Here is a 15,858-nt window from a genome sequence, read left to right on the forward strand (position 1 = left end):
CTCGTTTTCGACCAGCTTCTTGCTGGGCTCCTTGAAACGGGAGATGCGAGAATTCGGATCTGAGGCTAGATTGGAGACGGAGAGTGAGAGAAAGGAGAGCGACGCACTGGGTCGAACACGTCCTCCAAAGCCTTGATCTGCTCGTCCGACTTCCGTTGGTTCGAAGGTTGGCCCGTGCTCTCTCGAACTTGACGAGCAAACCAGCTGAAGGAAGAAAAGCAGGGAGAGAGAAAGCAGGGGCGATCAGCCTGAGCTCGTCCGGAAGAGAGCGAAGAGATCTGGCCGGCCTGTAGACAGTCGAGCGCATAATAGAAGTCACAAAGTAGTATGCATGGTTGTAAAGAGGGAGATGAACTAACCGCCCAAGCTCCTGAGGAGAGACCGCATCACCCACAAGAAAGTCTCAAGCTGAAAGGGAGTCGCCTGGGCGTTTTTACCTTCCTCCTGACGACCGAATCTGCGCTGTCCTCGTTCTAGAAATCTCAGCGTAAAACCGGAACATCCTTGGAACAGAGGAAAGTTTGGGTTGAAACTTTCCGAATCGCCCTTTCGCACGGGGGATCGGTCTGACTCGCTCCTGTTTGTACGAAGGACTCGCCCTCCTCCTTCGCGTTCGCGTCGACTACTTTGTGAGTGCTTCGAGAGGACGAGAAGGATAAAGATATACCTGATATCGGTTTGATAGAGCTCAACTCCAGAGCCCTGTAAAGGGACCTGCCGTCGAAGAGTCGCGTCGCGTTCGTCTCCTCTCCTTTCCCCGCTCAACCTCGTCAACGAGCCTGGAAGCGGACAATTTTTCGACACAAGCGCAGGTTTGTATACGTTCTAGTCAAAACTCTCGTTACTCCAAACAACAAACCACGCGTATCCTCTCTCTCTCTCTCTCTCTCCCCCGCTCAATCCATCCTCTCATCCCCCAAATCCTCCTCCCCCTCCTCCCCAACCTCCTCCGCCACCCCCTCTCCAATCCCCCAAAGGCCTTCAACCAACTCCCTCCCTTCATCTCTCCCAAACGCTTCTCCCATCCCGCTCATCCTCATATCTCCGTGCCTTCGAAGGAAGGTGTCGATCTTGTTTGCGTGCGACGAGAGAAGGTGTCGAGGGAGGGTGGTGGTGCTTAGAGTTGAGACGAGGGGAATGGAGGTTGCGGGGAGGGGAGATGGGTCGGAGGGGGTGGTGGGAGGGAAGAAGATTGGGGGGAAGGGTGGGAGGAGAGGGAGCGGGGAGGGGAGGGATTGACTGGGAGGAAGAAGGAAACACGAGGAGGGAGAAAGTCAGGGTCGAATCGGTTTCAAGGAAGTAGATAAGACGAGAGTAAGGATATGTAGGGACGGGAAAGGAAAAGAAGGAAAGACTCACCTCGAGAGGAGGTGGCCTTTGAGACCTCCAGACGAAGTCTCGAGCGACGCGAGGAGAGCAGGAAGCGACGACTGCCCGACTCCTCGTATCACCGAGTGCGAGAAGAACGGAGTGTACTTCTGCGAGCATGAAAGAAAACGACGGGTGTCGATCAGCTCTAGTTCGTTTGAACTTCGAACTCAGTCGAACGCGTCTCGCAAACCAAAACTCACCTCCGCCCTCGCTCCAACAGCACTACTGAAATCCCACCCCTCAACCACAGCTCCTGAAGCAGGATGAGTAGCGGCGTTCACATCCCAGATCGGTGCTCGACCAGAAAGACCGACGATCCTGGTATCTCCTCGCCAGTTGAGTTTCTGAACGAGCGTCGGGAGGCTGATTCGATCGGCCTTGAGTCGGAGAGGGAGGAGAGCGGAGGCGAGATGGGTGGCGAGGAGAGCTGAGGAGAGATGGAGATTGGAGGGCTGGCGAGAGATGAAAGGGACAAGCGATTAGCTGAAGAAAAGGGACGGGAGGAGGAGGGGAAAGGGAAGGAGGACGAACCGAAAGACGAGTGCAAGGGTTGGAAGCGTTGAAGGAAGGAGTTGCTGGGGAGGGAGTAGGAGGAGAACGCCAAGTTTCCTCGGGTGCTTGTATAGGAAGAAGCGTCGATCCTTGGTCGATGAGAGTTTTGATCGCTTGACTCTCGGTGAAGATGCGCTGAGGAAACGAAGAAAGACGCGACAAACCGACTCAGCCCTTCGATCGTCGCCCCATGCGAGGACGTGCTCGTACCCAGCTCATAGCGAAGCTTGACCGCTAGAATAACAGAGCCGATGAACTCACCGAAATCTCCCTCATGTTCCTCGCAGCGTCCGTCTCCTCTTCCCCACTGACAACCTGCTCTCCTCCTCCTCCCAACAGCCCACCGAGCAGTCCGATCGAGATCGCATCACCCTTCGGGTAGTCATCCTTGAACTCTCCCAGCATCTCACAAGCCATCGCAGCGAACCCTGTCGAAATATCGAGGGAGAGCTGAACCCCTTGGAGGAGGTCGGATTCCTCAGCGAAGAGACGGAAGTTATCGGCGGGGGTTTGGTCGAGCTGACAAAATGAGAGAACGTCCAGAATGGAATATCAGCATAGTGACTTCGATCCAATTCGAGAGCGTCGAAGGACAGCGACGAGAGAGGGAGACGTCGAATCGAAGAACGACGCGTCGAGCAAGACTCACCAACCCCATCGCCTTCCAACCCTCCAACCCTTCCCCCCACGATCCCATCCCCTCTCCCAACCCCATCTCATCCTTCTCCCTCCTGAACACCGCAGGCAAAGGGTTCATCGACCGAGGATGGTACCAAACTCGGTTGTAGTCCGACCAGAAACGAGTCTTCTCGACTGCTGGAGCGACGGGCGCGTCTTCGATGGAGTCCTCGTCGACGACGGGAGGGTTGGAGAGGAAGGTTTGGTATGGGGAAGGGGTGACGGGTTGTTGGGTTTGGATGATTTGGGGTCTGCAAGAGGGAGGGAGGGACGGGGGAGGGGAGGGTGAGCTTGAGAGAGAGAGAGAGAGAGAGGGGAAGAAGGATGAGCTTAGAGGGGAAATGGGAGAAGAGAACGAACGGTGCTAGGATGTCTTCGAGAGGGTCTGTGTCGGTCGTGTTGTAGAGAGCGTTGATGTTGGGGAGGGCACCGAAGTTCTCTGAGAGAGGTTCGAGAGAATGGAAGAAGGTGAGCTCGAGCTCGGGCAAGAGAAGAGGGAAGGAGAATTGAAACGAACCCTTGATATCCACCAGAATCAAACGAGGAGTGTACGTCTCTTCTCCCTATGATTTACCAACGTATCAACAACATATCAGAACAAGAGTCAGCGAAGTCAAGCTCAGATCCAGCTCAAAACAAAGGAAGGGAAGGAAGCGTCCGAGCTCAACACTTCCTCCTCCTCCCTCCCTTTCATCGCAGAGAACTCACCTCTCTCCCGATCCCCTGCCTCCAATCAACGTCATGGACGACTCCGTAGTCGACGTCCTCGTCTCCGTACGAGAAGAGCGACTCTGCGATGTTCCAGTAGTGAGTTCCGACGTGGTTCGAACGAGGACCGAACTGGAGGTGGATGATCTCGTGCATCTTTGAGGTTTGAGGAAGGGCAGGGAGACGACGATGAAGGCCTTGCTGAAGTTTTCACTGGGGAGTCCAAAGCTGAGATCGGCTTCCTTAGAGTCGTGATGGTTGAGGTCCCAAACTATATCTTGACCTCGTCCTTCAGCGCTCTCTTCGAAGCTGTGAAGTCGTGCCCTTCCGCTCCCCGATTCAAAAAGCAGATTCGACCTTCCTTTCCTTCTTCTCTTCATCCTTCCTCTTTTGTTCGTTTTTCCTCCCTTTGCTCCCATTCTCTCCCCACTACTCAGCTCACTGACCTCGCTCTTCCCTCTTTGCTCTCTACAGTTAAAGAACCAGGATGACACCTCCTCGAAGCAGCGATATGAGCTCTTGAAGAGGGTTTCTTTTCCCTTTCACGAGGGGAGAAAACCCACGTTCGAGCTTTGATCTCAGGCGATCAGGCTCCACCCCATACCTTGTTACTAAAAGGGTCGCCTTGGAGTACGGTCTGAACCCTCTGAACCAGAGGAAGGATTTTCTTTTTTTTTGCCCGGTTTTCCGTTTGGCTAGAGGAGGGGTCGTTTGGTTTTCCCTTTTCTTTCGATCAGGAAGGAGAGAAGTGAGCGAGAGCTTGCTTCTGTCCTTTCCTGGTTCGGGAGGAGGGAAGACGGATGATCCTTTCTCTACCTGGACTTGGATTTTATGTTGTTTACTTCGAGGTCTTTGTTGACGGGCTTGGAGAGTGAACGGAAAGAAGGAAGGAAGAGGAGAGGGCTGAAAGAGTGAGCTCGTTCGACGTCTCTTTTCTCTTTGTTCTCTCGATCAAGGATCTGAGCAGCGGCGCGTCTAGGATGCATATGAGATGAAGCTGATGTACCACGAGGAGGAGCGAGACGAGGTTGCTTTCCAAGAGGGAAGGAAGGAGAGCTCGTGAGCTCGAAGCTCGACTCCAGGCGCGAGAGAGCGTTCTCCCTCGTCGCAGCTCTCCTTCGACTGCTACACGACGTCGTTTCACGCAGGTCTTACACAAAGAGAAGCTTAGCTATCCTCTCTGTTCTCTACACTCCTCCAAAATCTAAGTCTACTCGATCAACCTCCTCTCCTTCCCATCCTCGTCGACAAACACCACCAACGGCGTCAACCTCAACTCACACGAGTCCGTCCCCTCAATTCTTCCCTTCCGACTCTTCTCCCAGCACAACCTCAACCGACTCTCCACCAACCTCGCAGCCTTCCCACCTCCAGCCTTCCTCCTAATCTCCAACCTCTTCAACCCTTTCCAACGCGTCTCCCTCTCCTCCTCCATCGACCCAACGATCAACGACCTGTAGATCGAATCCATCTTCACCGCCGAGTTCTCGTCCTTGTGAAACTCAACGACGAGAGTCTCGATCATCGGAAGCATAGCAAACGCGACTCCTCTGACGATGACGGATTCGACTCCTCGAGGATCGTCGAGCTGGAGTCCTCCGACGAAGTGGATCTTGCGAAGGAGAGGGAAGGGGAACGGGTCCGAAGGGGTGGGAGAGGTATCGAGTGGCCATTGATGATGATTGTAGGGTTGGGTGAGACCTAGAAGGGAGGTGATAGCTTGACGGGTGTGATATTTGCTTCGACCGGAGGACGGAGGCGTGACGAACGCTGCTGTCGACCCGACGAGGTATCTGAGGGAGTGGATGCTAGGGAGTTGGATGAAGATGCTGGAGAACAGAGAGGGAGGGATCTGTCGGAAGTACTGAGAGGTGGGACCGCCTTGTCTGTAGACGACGTCCCAAGGAGCGGAGGGATGGAGCGTCCAGGTTTCGACGAGGTGATGGGAGAGGGTGAGCGTGTGGACGGAGGGAAGGTGAAGGGAGGAGCTGACGGAGAAGGACCAGTCTGATGAAGAAGAAAGAAAGGCAGTCAGATCTACGTTTCAAGACGTGAAAGCTAGCTGGGTCCTGCTTCGAGGAAGGAGGAAAGGGGTGAGAGAGGGAAAGAGAGAGAAGGAAGGGTTCGAGCTCACCAGAATCTTGAACGTCCAATCTGTCCAGCTCCAGCTCCTTGACAAACTTCCCCATCCCCTTCCCACCACTCTCGAGAGAGCTTAGAATCCCTCCTACACCGAACATCGACTCCCAGGACGAGAAAGTGGCGAGGCGGACATGCTGGAAGAGGAGGGGAGACCCGACCTCGTGGAGGAGGGAGCAGGTCGAGAGGACAGCCGCTCGAAGAAGCCCGTTGGGTTCATCTAGAGTGAAGCCAAGAATCTCGTGGAGAACATCCGAGGGTAGCGAGGTGAGACGTCGAGGCTGAGGAGCCATGTCGAGAGCTGGTGGTGGAGAGGGAGAGAGAGGGAGGGGAGGTCGAAGGGAACGAGCGGAGGGGTCCTCTTTTGAACGAGACTGTTCGAGATCAGCATGCACTTTCTTGAGAGATATGATCTCAAGGGGTCGTGATGGCGTACCTGAGCGAGAGCTGAGATTGAGGTCTCAAGCTGAGGCTAGAGATGCTGGCCGTTGAATGAAGAGAACGAAAGCTCAACGCTCGAGCTCACCGAAACGTCGACCTTCCTTCTCCCTCCTCTTTTCAGGGATGGAACCTGAACCCACACCCGAAAAGCTTGGATCTTCGATCTCTCGCAAGGGACGGATGTCGGACCAGCAACTTTTCCATCCACGAAGGATCTCTCGAGAGGGAGAGGGTGGTCAGTCACAGTGCCTTTCCCTCAGCGTTCTCCTGCCACGTTTGCTTTTCGACCTCTTTTCAGCAGTTGAGCAGCTCAAACCAACTATCGACCAGCACTCAGACTTCCTATTGAGTTACTATCTTACGACCTGGCCTACAGAGCGAAGGAAGTGGAAGCTCAACTGATCCTCCTTTCCGTTCCTGCTTTTGCGATCTCTAGTCTATCTCGTCAACCGCCTTCGACTCTACTCGTTCCTTTCCTCGGCCCTCTCCTTGCCCTAGTCTACGATACTACTCAAGAGGCTCCTTCGTCGCGTCCGATCGCCTTTCTCTTTCGTTCCTGACGCGCCTCTTCGCTCTTCTGCTCCCTTTCCCAGATCATCAAAACGACAAATGTTCAAAAGCGACACAAAGCTCATTCTTACGCTCCGAGTTCGAGCTGGTGGTTCTGTTTCTTAGTTTTCCTGTTTTGAAGGTGAGTGAGCGACCAAACCTCGACGCGTCCCTTCATTTCGTTCGTTCGATTTCGAATCCGAAACGACGCTTTTCCCTCCCTCGTTTCGTTTCCCGGAGTTCAAATCACCTCCTTCCTCGACCATGGAAAGCAAAAGCTCAAAGAAGGAGGGCAAAGAAGGAAGGCTGACCGAGGAGGAGGGAGATGCGGCCACGGACGCGACTGGCTTTTTTGCCCTTTCGTTCTCGTTCTCTTTCTCGTTCTTGTTCTAATCAGCCACGATGATCCATACAAAGGCACGAGATCGTATCCTCACATGTACCAAAACGAGTGTAAACCCTAATCCCTTTCTCCCAGCAAGCAAGCAATCTTGCACACTCTCCAAAACCCACGAACGCGTCGTCTCGAACCACACTCTTCCTTCCTTTCTCTGATGATAACCAAAGCGCCATAACCATAACTCACAAAAACCCCAGCGCAACAAGCACACACACAAAAAAACACTATTCTTTTTTCTCGGCTACAGTCTACATCTCCCCCAACGCCGCCCCTCCAGCGTTACTCAACCCCTCCCCTCCTTCCTCTCCCCTCCCCTCGTCGTTCGCTACCTCCTTCCCCATCTTGTCCTCGTCCTCGACTTGACTCGCTAGAGGATGAGCATCTTCCGCTTCGGTCTCGGTCTCGGTCTCGGTGGTAAGGACGGGCGAAGGGGCAGGAGCAGGAGCAGGCAAAGCGGTGATGGGAGCTGGGAGAGCGGATTGGGTTGGGTCTCGAGGAGCGGAGGCGTTGGTTGGGGTTGAGGTTGAGGTTGTTGGGTTGGGGAGCGGGGCGGAGAGGAGGGTGGAGGAAGGGGAGGTGGGGAGGGTGGATCCGGAGGGGAAGGAGGAGGTCGTGGGTTCGGGGGCGTCCCTGCGAAAGGAAAGGAAAGGAAAGAAAAGAGAGGGAAGAAGAAGAGAAGAGGGTCAGTTCGTTTCGTCCCTCCTTCGCTTCTCTCTTAACCCGATCCCATCAACCCAAAAAGCGACGACTCACCACTTGTTACTAAACCTCGTCACCCTAGGCGTATCGACCTTCACGTTCCTGACCAGATGCTCCATCTCCCCGTCCTTCCTGCCCTCCTCAACGTCCAACGCGTACTCCTCCGAGTCCCAGTTGGTCGCGACGTAGTAGCCTACTCGGACAAACTCGGCGTCGTTGTAGGAAGCCGAGAGGATGATGACGGTGACTCCGATGAGATCTGCTGGGGTGGAGGGCGAAGGGAGGAGGGAGAGCGTGGGAGGGGAGGCGGAGAACTCGAAGGAGTTGAGACCGACGGGGATGGGTCCGACCTGGGAGTCGGTTTGGGGGAAGGTTTGTTCGAGAGAGAGAGAGAGGAAGGAGAAGAGGAGGGAGACGAGGGGAGTCAGCTCGATGCGAAAGGCAGAGGAAAAAAAGGAAGGGAGAGAGAGAGACGCGACCAATCTCATCTGGTCCCTCCTCCTCCTTCCTTCCTTCGAAGAGAGAGCGGAGCGTCCCTCACCATGCACGAATCCAACTCCTGATCAAACTTTTCACTCTCTCCCGATCCAACGTAGATGAGCTTCCATTCGAGGTCTTGTTCAAACAAACATTTTTCAAAACCAAGGTCAGCTTTGGAATCTTTTGAAGGAAAGCTCGAAGGGAAAATGAGATGAAGCTCGCGACTCCCTTCCCCTTCCCTGGTACCGGTGCATCCCCAGCCCCTTCGAACATCCATCTCGACCTTCCAGAGGTGCAGCAACGCATACGGAGAGGACGATCGAAGTCTCGAAGCTCTAACGAGCTTCAGCAAAAGGAGGACTCGAGCTGGTTCCCGACCCTTTCCCCCTCCCTCCCTTCCCTTCCTCTCACTCTCTCTCTCTCCTCTCCCATGCTCCTCCCTCCCTCCTTCTTTAAACCTCCTCCGACCATCCCTTCCAACCCAACCCAAGCTCTCCTTACGAGCGCCTCCAACTCCTCCCCACAAACGAAACGAAAACGAAACGAACGAAGGAAGGAAAGGAGACTGAAACTGACCTTCCTTCAAAGGAGCAATGCACTCAAACTGGATCCTCAAAACGTACGGATCCGTGTACTTTGCCGGGTTGTTGACGACTAGAGACACACACACACACACACACACGGATAGAAGCAAAGCAGCAGGACACACGGTCAGCTTTCTTCTGGCTCTTTGGAGAGAGAGAGAGAGAGAAAGGGAGAGAGGAGAGAGAGAGCTCACGTTCAATGTTTCGGATGTTGACGATCTACAACGTCCCCCCCAAAACGTACACGACATCAGCGAATGCTCGGAGAGAGGGAAGGGAAGGAAGTGGGAAGCGACTCACCGACATGACGGACTGGAAAGAAACGAAGGTGAGGAAGGGAAGAGGGAAGATGGGTGGTGGGTAGGAGGGAGGAGAGGGAAACGCGTCGCGCGAAAGTGGAAGTGCGAAATGGCAGGAAGGTCGGTCGCTTTGACGACGGAGTTCTGGTTTTCTTTCGTTGATTTTTGGGGGAGCTCGATTGAGTTGAGAAGGGGATGTAGGGTGGTTTGAGTTAGAGAGGGAAGAGGAAGAGGAAGTACGAGCTTGCGGAGGCCAAAAAAAAGAAAGGAGGAGAATGAAAGCAAAGGGAGATGGAAAAGGGAGATGTTTGGTTTTGGGTTGGTTTCTCACCGTCCTTTCGTTCTCGCTTTTTTCTACTTTCCTACCACTCTCACGTTTGCAGTCTACACACTCTCTTCAACCCAACATCAAGTCTCACCAGTTCTTTTCGTAGAGCCTCAGCGAGGGCAACCTTTCCTTCGCCTCCCTCCTCCTCCTCCCTCTCTCCCTCTTCCATTCGCTCGCTTCGCCACTTCTCCGAAACCACCCCACCTCTCGAACTCAACTCATCCCTACCAGCTCCTGCTATCGTCGTCATCCCAGCAGAACCTAATCAGCTTCTTCGCCCTCGACTCGAAACGAGACGGCAAACGAGAACGAAACGGACCGACGTCCTCCCTCCGGCTCTCCCTCTTCCTCTTTCCCTCTCCCTTCCCACCCAACCCAGCAGCGTTGCAGCAACTCATCGTATCACACCTCCCTTCTGTATACTACCCTCCCTGTCTGTCCCTCCCTGCAAGTTCTGATTCTGATTCTGATTCGGTTTCGTAGCGTGATGTCGGTGGTTCGTTGGTTCGGAGTTCGGATTCGGATTCTTGGGTTGGGTTGGGGTTTTACTTGTCCTCCTTGGGGATGGGAGGCTCGCTGGATTCGATCTCTTCTCCGAGAGCTTTGTGCTGCTTGTCGATCTCGTCCTGCAAAAGAAAACGAAAGGAGAGGGGAGAGGAGGAAGAGGGAAGGGGAGGAAGATGTCAGCTCGGGTAAGAGGGGAGACGAAGAGGCCGGTGGGTGCGTGGGTGGGTGCGTTGGAGAGAGAAAGGGAAAGATTGCGTGGGTCGTAGTAGATGTAGATTGGGATTAGGATCGGAGAAAGATAAAGAGAGAAAAGGACGACTTACAATCTCCAATTGCTTCGCGGCGATCTCAGCCTGAGCTTTCGACTTGAGCGCCAACAGCTTCTCCTTCTCGGCCTGACGGATGAACCAGTCCTCCTGGCCTCGCTCTCGAGCCCTGAAACACAACACACGCAAACACAAACCAAAAAGGTCAGTTACCAAAGAAAGAAAGAAAGAAAGAAAAGAAAAGAATGTAGCAGTGTGGGAGCGAAGCTAGGGCCGGAAGCTCCCGTGTCTTCCCTGGTGCCTCCCATCTCTTTCCCTTCCCTCCTTCCGCATGTGCGAGAGAACGAAAGGACGAGCGAGCGAGGTGAAGGAGAGGAGAGGAGAGTACGAACTGGAACATCTTGCTAGAAGTAACGGATCCGGCAGTTCCAGAGGTGTGTCGGACGGACAGGAGAGGCTACCAAAGAAACGAAAGGGAGGGAAGGGAAGGGAAGGGGAGAGGAGATGAGTCGTTCGTTTCCTCCTCCAAAAGAGACGGAAAAGAAGAGAGCGTCGGACTCACAGCTCGAAGAGCGACTCGGGGAGTGGATCGGAGGAGGTTGGAGGAGAGCATTGTCGGTTCAAAGGGTGGGATGGATGTTGGGAGGGCAAAGAGAGGGAGGGAGGAGGGAGAGGCAAACGAGGAAGGGTCGAGGGGAGACGGAGTTTGAATTCTGGAATCTCTCTTTTACACCTCGTTGAGCTTCGGGTTTCCGTTTTTTGTTGCTCAACCAACCTCGACCATCGCTTCAGAGGACTTTCCCTTTCCCTTTCCTCCTCCTCCTCCTCGCCCCAACCTCACCTCTTCTCCGAGCGAGAACCCGTCCCTCCCCCAAAAAGAAGCGTTCAAGTTCAGAGCTCGAACACCCTTCCCTCCTCCCTCCCTTCCCTCACTCCTCTCCGCTCGAAACGACATGCTCTCTATAAGGAGGACTTCTCTCAAAGGTAAGCTCGCATACATCCTTCTTCTCCTTCTCCTCTCTCTCTCTCCAAAAAAGAACTTCCATCCCAGAAGGCTCACCTCGTTCGTTTCTTCATCGTTTCGTCTCTCGTTTTTCCCGATCTCCCCTCTCTCCTCCTTCCTTCCAGCTTCGACCTCCTCCCTGGCTGCTACCGCTGGATCTCGTCAAGCGTCCTCGACCTCGTCGTCTTCGAAAGGACGTTACCTCTACCCCGATGGGACACCGAGGAGATACGTGCCTGTGTATCCGACGGGGATTCATCCTGCGTTGGTGAACGTCCAAGGGTTGAGATCGGTGAGTTTCCCCGAGTTTTTCGAGCGTGTGAGAGAGAGAGAGAGAGGTTTTGGAGGGATTGAAGAAGGGAAATTGGAATGTATAGTAGTGGGGCTGGGGCAGGCGAAGGGAGAGATGAGTTGAGGTCAGGGGAGGCGAAGGAAGGAAGGAAGGAAGGAGGAAGGGAGGGGTCGACGTCGACGTCGCTCTCTCTCTCGACTTCTTCGAAAGCCTCGAGAGAAGGTTCTTCTTCACTCTCTGAGGTCTAGTACATCTCAGAGGACGAAGTATAGACGTTTCTCTGTCCAGCTGGCTTTCTTTTCCTACCCTTAGCTCCTCTTTTTCGATCCAAACCGAAAGCTCTAAGCTGACCCTTTTCTCCTTCCTTCCTTCCTTCCTCCCTCCCTCCTTCCTTCCCTCCCTCCCCTCCAGCCTTCCTCCCGTCAAGCCCGTATCCCCGGTGCTCCCCGTCCCCGACCGACCCACCCTTACCCTTACAACCTCAACCCCAACGCTCTCAACCGACCTCAGCTGATCGAAACCATTCGACAAGCTCTCCCTCGACCGACCAACCCTCGTCCTTACGACCTCTTCCCCACCGGCCGAAACCCTCCCACCTCCCCAGGCTACACCCCCGGAGCTCACACCACCTCCCTCAACTTCCTTCCTTCCACGAGAACGAACGTCGCGACAGGGACGACGTTTGTTCATTCGTCGCCTCCGTTGAAGCGACAGCCGAATCTGGAGAGACCGAGAGAGGCGCCGAAGGAGTTGCCGTATATGGATTTGATCTATGGGAAGAAGGTGCCGGTGGTGAAGGTCAAGGGACATCACAAGAGTACGGAGCAGTGGAACGCGGATTTGGCGTTTAGCGTGAGGAGGGGGGAGTTCGAGGAGAGCGTCAAGTTCGTGGAGGAGATGAGGAAGAACGAGGTTCGGTGCGACGAGGCGACGTTGAGGCTTCTGGTGGAAGGGTTGGATTTGGAGAAGGTGTTTGGGGAGGTGGTGGAGGAGAAGGAAGTCGTCGCCGGCAAGGAGAAATCGAACTCGACCTCGACCTCGACCTGGCTCCCGGAAGCGACCGTCCTCCTCGAGATCCAAACCAACGTCTCGGATCCCAACTCGGCCTCCAACGCCTGGAAGTCCACCCTCTCCACCATCGCCGACGCCGAAAGGAAGATCGCCTCCCACCTCAAGGAACTCGCTCTCTGGGAAGCCGAGGACGTTCGACTCGCTCAAACCATCGCTTCCGCTCCTCCTCTCTCCGGTCGAATCCTCGCCACCACCAAACGACTGCTCGCCAACGCCGAGGTTCGAAGCTACAACCACGCCGTCAACCTGTTCCACGGACGGGAAGCCAACCTCCAGGAGGAGGTTCGAGCTCTCGAGGAGGACGAGGACGGTCTCGCTGGAAGGAGTCCCGAGGAGGTCAACGAGCTCTGGGAGGCTCACAAGGCGTACAACGTCAGTCAGTGGGAGAAGGACGTGAGGGCTGGGTGGGAGACGGAGAGATACGTTTGGGTCCAGGTCGATCAGAACATCGTTCAGGCGAGGAGGAGGGAGATGCAGGGGTGGATCAAGGCTGAGCAGCAGATGAAGTCGAGGAAGCAGGAGATCGACAGGTCGTTGGCGGATGCGAGGGAGGTGGTTAGACTGGCGGAGAAGCTCATCGTTCTGCCTTCGGACGTGAACGAGGATGGAACGACCTCGTCGTCGTCGTCGTCGACGCCTCTCTTCCCCGCTGGACTGCCCATCCTTCGTCGACTCCTCCGAACTCGAACGTCCACCTCCCGCTTCACCCCTTCTTCCTCCTCCTCCACCACCACCTCCTCCTCGGACCTCTCCTCCCTCGAAGACCAGAAACAAGCCTTCCTCGCCACTACCCGAACGCACCTCCTCCAAGCGACTCACCTCGTCTCCCACCTCGAATCCCTCGAGCGACTCACCCGAGTTGAACTCTCTCCCTCCCACTGGAAAACCATCATCGGCAAAGTCACCGCCTACCGAGTCTCCACCACTTCCCTCTCCTCCTCCTCCTCCTCCTCCTCCTCGTCCGTCCCTACGTCGGAAACCTGGGCAACAGCCTTCCACGCAGCGAGGGACCTCTACCTCGCTCGAACGGGATCGGGTCCTCAGCTCGTCCACCCTCGTCCGGCTAGAGCGCTTTCGACGACGTTGCTCGATACGCTGCTCAACACCGTCATGCAGGAGGAGAAGGAGTTCCCGCTCGCTATCCCGACGGTCACGACCATCTGGCAGAGACTCCTCACCGTTGACGGAGGATCCGCTCTTCGAGCTTCTACGACCCACTCCTCTTCAACAACAACAACAACCAACAACAACAACAACAACAACAACGTCCGAACCAAATCCGATCTCCTCCCTCTCGCCCCCCTCTCGGAACGGAACGAACCCATCTACCACCTCCTCCGACTCAGCACCGCCGTTCTCTCCCTCGCTCGGAGAAAACAACAACAAGATCTCTCCCCCGACTCCATCCATCTCCTGGACGTCCACGCGCTGGAGGAAGTCGGTGCGTTGATGGGCGAACCGGGGATGTTTGAGTTGGATCCGATGTGGGAGGAAGGGATGAAGGTCGAGACGGTGGGGGAAGGGAGGAAGATGAGAGGGTTGGTGGAGAGGTTGAGGTTGGAGGTTGGGGAGACGGTGGAGATGGTTTGGGAGGGGAGGGGGGGGAGGGGGATGGTTGAGGAGGTGGTTGGGGAGGAGGGGGAGGAGGAGGGGGAGGGAGAGAAGACGGATGAGGAGAGGAAGGGCGAGTTTGTGAAGAAGCTGTAGGTTCTTCTGGGTTAGATTTTTGGGGGGGTTCTTTTTGGAAAGATGGAAGAGAGCTTTTAAAAAAACTTCCTTTGTTGAAAGAAACGTGGGTGGGGGTTTCCGAAGAGCGAGAGACGAAAGACGAGACGAGCGAAAGAGAGGATCTCGAACGAGAACGACGCGTTCCTTTCGAGGTTCAGAAAGAACCGTTTCTTCGAGTCGACGACCGACGAGGCGAAAATTTTACTACGAGGACACTTGGAAAGGGTTTTGCCTAATGATGTGATGATACGATTCCTCAGCATCCTTGAGGCTGAGTAGAAACGAGAACGAGAACGAGAACGAGAACGAGAGGGCAAGTTGAGGTGAGTCCCGTCTCGTCGCGTCTCGTCTCATCTCCTCCTCGTCCAGCCTTTCCTTCCTTCTTGCCCTCCCCTCCTTTCTTCGAGCTTTTTCTCCACGATGAATGGGGGGAAAAGGCGTCGGTTCGGATCGAAATCGACGACGCGTCTCCGTTTTGGACGTAAACTTTTTGCGAGAACGGACTGTCGTCTCCCGTTCGAAAAAAAAAAGGGAGATGCGTGTAGAATGAGATAGACTAGTCTTTGAGATCAAAAAAAAAAAGGCTACTTGTACTTAAAGATCCTCCTCCGACATGCTTCCCGTCCTAGCCTTCCTCAGCTGCTCCTCCGTCGGTCTGTTCCTCGAGACGACAGCCCTCCCGCTTCCTCCTCCTCTTGCAGCAGCAGCAACGACTCCTCTATCTCGAGAAAGCGGCGGCTTCTCAACCTCCAGATCGTCGTCGTCGTCCGAGTCTGAATCGAGGTTGACTTGACGTTTCGAGGGTTGGACGGGGGGCGGAGGGGCGACGGAGGTTCGATGTTTGGGACCCGGGACGGGACCGAGGAGAGGGGGACGAGAGGCTCGTTTGGAAGCGGTGGAGGGGTCGTTGAAGAGGAGGGCCATGGCGTCGATCTGGATTTTGTTGGGAGGGAAAGACGAAGCGCGAAGAAGGGGAAGAAGAAGAAGAAGAACCGACGCGTCAGCGTCAGGATTCAAAGGAGAACGAACGAAGGAAAAGAACAAAGACGGCGTGTTCGAGAGGAGGAAGGGAGGGACTCACTCGTTTCTTCTCGTCCCCTTCGTCCCTCCTGACCTGTCCGAAAGGAAGCGTAGGATCGAACCCGATCCTCTTGATCGCCTCCGCCGAGAACCCTTTGTTCCTTCTCTTCCTCTTCCCCTCCTCCTCCGTCTCCTCCTCCTCCTGCTCCTCCCCCTCGCTCCCTCCCTCCCCCGTCGTCGTTGTCGTCGTCTTCTTCTTCTTCTTCATCCCCCCAAGAGGAGCACCCCCGTTCTCAATCCTCTTCTCCTCCTCCTTCCTCCTCGCCTCAACCAGATTCTTCCCACCCTGCGTCTTCCCAGCGTCCCTCCCCAAAAGACGAAGGAACTGCTCCTCGGCTTCAGCGTCCTCTCGTTTCCGTTTGACGATGGCGTCCTTGTTTCGACCGATCTTCTCAGAGGTGTACTCGGGTTGACCGAAGAGGGAGTGGGGACGATCGGGTCGGACGACGTGGCCTCCGACGATGTAGGTCGCAGAAGAGGAGGAGGAAGCGGAGGTGGGCATGGGTCCGTGGGTTCCTCGAGGGAGGAGACCGGTCTTCTTGATGGGATCGAAGGTAGAGGAGGAGCCGCCGAGGCGAGAGGTGGAAGAAGAATTGGAGGGTTTGAGGGATCGAGAAGCGATGGCGAAGGCGGAGGTACTAGAGCAAGACGAGAAGAAGGGCAAGACGGTTGTCAGCGGCGGC

At 55.3% G+C, this 15,858-nt stretch overlaps 6 protein-coding genes across 6 annotated transcripts in view; 1 reads left to right on the forward strand and 5 right to left on the reverse strand.

Annotated features, from left to right (window-relative positions):
• Positions 1-868: 868 nt before the first annotated feature.
• On the reverse strand, positions 869-3,639 carry DML1 (Dml1p). Its single transcript, XM_076644732.1, has 9 exons — positions 3,310-3,639; positions 3,119-3,164; positions 2,962-3,040; positions 2,573-2,852; positions 2,185-2,442; positions 1,903-2,058; positions 1,572-1,823; positions 1,360-1,478; positions 869-1,239 (listed from the first exon to the last, which is right to left on the reverse strand). The coding sequence occupies exons 1-9, from the start codon at positions 3,463-3,465 to the stop codon at positions 897-899; spliced, it is 1,689 nt and encodes a 562-aa protein (XP_076494849.1). The 5' UTR covers positions 3,466-3,639; the 3' UTR covers positions 869-896.
• An 804-nt stretch (positions 3,640-4,443) lies between these two features.
• On the reverse strand, positions 4,444-5,933 carry BDY24DRAFT_395721 (uncharacterized protein). Its single transcript, XM_076641340.1, has 3 exons — positions 5,885-5,933; positions 5,444-5,809; positions 4,444-5,316 (listed from the first exon to the last, which is right to left on the reverse strand). The coding sequence occupies exons 2-3, from the start codon at positions 5,739-5,741 to the stop codon at positions 4,520-4,522; spliced, it is 1,095 nt and encodes a 364-aa protein (XP_076494850.1). The 5' UTR covers positions 5,742-5,809; positions 5,885-5,933; the 3' UTR covers positions 4,444-4,519.
• Positions 5,934-6,993: 1,060 nt separating this feature from the next.
• On the reverse strand, positions 6,994-8,955 carry BDY24DRAFT_395725 (ASF1 family histone chaperone). The gene is made up of 6 exons (XM_076641341.1): positions 8,902-8,955; positions 8,796-8,820; positions 8,594-8,671; positions 8,079-8,152; positions 7,592-7,887; positions 6,994-7,468 (listed from the first exon to the last, which is right to left on the reverse strand). Exons 1-6 carry the CDS (start codon positions 8,905-8,907, stop codon positions 7,087-7,089), a joined length of 861 nt encoding a protein of 286 aa, XP_076494851.1. The 5' UTR covers positions 8,908-8,955; the 3' UTR covers positions 6,994-7,086.
• Positions 8,956-9,773: 818 nt separating this feature from the next.
• Positions 9,774-10,614, reverse strand: BDY24DRAFT_416912 (uncharacterized protein; the record flags this gene model as incomplete). The annotated part of the gene is made up of 4 exons (XM_076643638.1): positions 9,774-9,854; positions 10,059-10,170; positions 10,394-10,458; positions 10,564-10,614. 4 exons carry the CDS (start codon positions 10,612-10,614, stop codon positions 9,774-9,776), a joined length of 309 nt encoding a protein of 102 aa, XP_076494852.1.
• Positions 10,615-10,848: 234 nt separating this feature from the next.
• BDY24DRAFT_129568 (uncharacterized protein) lies at positions 10,849-12,230 on the forward strand. Its single transcript, XM_076635992.1, has 4 exons — positions 10,849-10,985; positions 11,130-11,296; positions 11,708-11,876; positions 12,011-12,230. Exons 1-4 carry the CDS (start codon positions 10,955-10,957, stop codon positions 12,145-12,147), a joined length of 504 nt encoding a protein of 167 aa, XP_076494853.1. The 5' UTR covers positions 10,849-10,954; the 3' UTR covers positions 12,148-12,230.
• Positions 12,231-14,689: 2,459 nt separating this feature from the next.
• Positions 14,690-15,858, reverse strand: part of MCM10 (Mcm10p) — a gene marked incomplete at both ends in the record, with an annotated part of 3,247 nt that continues 2,078 nt past the window's right edge. The window contains 2 exons of the mRNA XM_076638152.1: positions 14,690-15,028; positions 15,177-15,813. Coding sequence (XP_076494854.1) covers positions 14,690-15,028; positions 15,177-15,813 — 976 coding nt within the window. The remainder of the gene's footprint in view (positions 15,029-15,176; positions 15,814-15,858) is intronic.

This window comes from Mrakia frigida (assembly GCF_051309035.1).
Source record: "Mrakia frigida strain ATCC 22029 unplaced genomic scaffold BDY24scaffold_24, whole genome shotgun sequence".
NCBI classification, from domain to species: Eukaryota; Fungi; Basidiomycota; class Tremellomycetes; order Cystofilobasidiales; family Mrakiaceae; genus Mrakia; species Mrakia frigida.

Coding starts and splice junctions, on each gene's coding strand:
- DML1 (XM_076644732.1), bottom strand. CDS start 3,465: ATGCACGAGATCATCCACCTCCAGTTCGGTCCTCGTTCGAACCACGTC. Junction 3,041..3,118: donor GATTCTGGTGGATATCAAGG/GTTCGTTTCAAT, acceptor AACCTCTCTCAG/AGAACTTCGGTGCCCTCCCC. Junction 1,240..1,359: donor AAAGGCCACCTCCTCTCGAG/GTGAGTCTTTCC, acceptor TCTTCCTCCCAG/TCAATCCCTCCCCTCCCCGC.
- BDY24DRAFT_395721 (XM_076641340.1), bottom strand. CDS start 5,741: ATGGCTCCTCAGCCTCGACGTCTCACCTCGCTACCCTCGGATGTTCTC. Junction 5,317..5,443: donor ATTGGACGTTCAAGATTCTG/GTGAGCTCGAAC, acceptor CTTCTTCATCAG/ACTGGTCCTTCTCCGTCAGC.
- BDY24DRAFT_395725 (XM_076641341.1), bottom strand. Junction 8,672..8,795: donor CAACATCCGAAACATTGAAC/GTGAGCTCTCTC, acceptor GTGTGTCTCTAG/TCGTCAACAACCCGGCAAAG. Junction 7,888..8,078: donor AGGAGTTGGATTCGTGCATG/GTGAGGGACGCT, acceptor ACCGACTCCCAG/GTCGGACCCATCCCCGTCGG.
- BDY24DRAFT_129568 (XM_076635992.1), top strand. CDS start 10,955: ATGCTCTCTATAAGGAGGACTTCTCTCAAAG. Junction 11,297..11,707: donor ACGTCCAAGGGTTGAGATCG/GTGAGTTTCCCC, acceptor CCTCCCCTCCAG/CCTTCCTCCCGTCAAGCCCG. Junction 11,877..12,010: donor TTACGACCTCTTCCCCACCG/GCCGAAACCCTC, acceptor TTGAAGCGACAG/CCGAATCTGGAGAGACCGAG.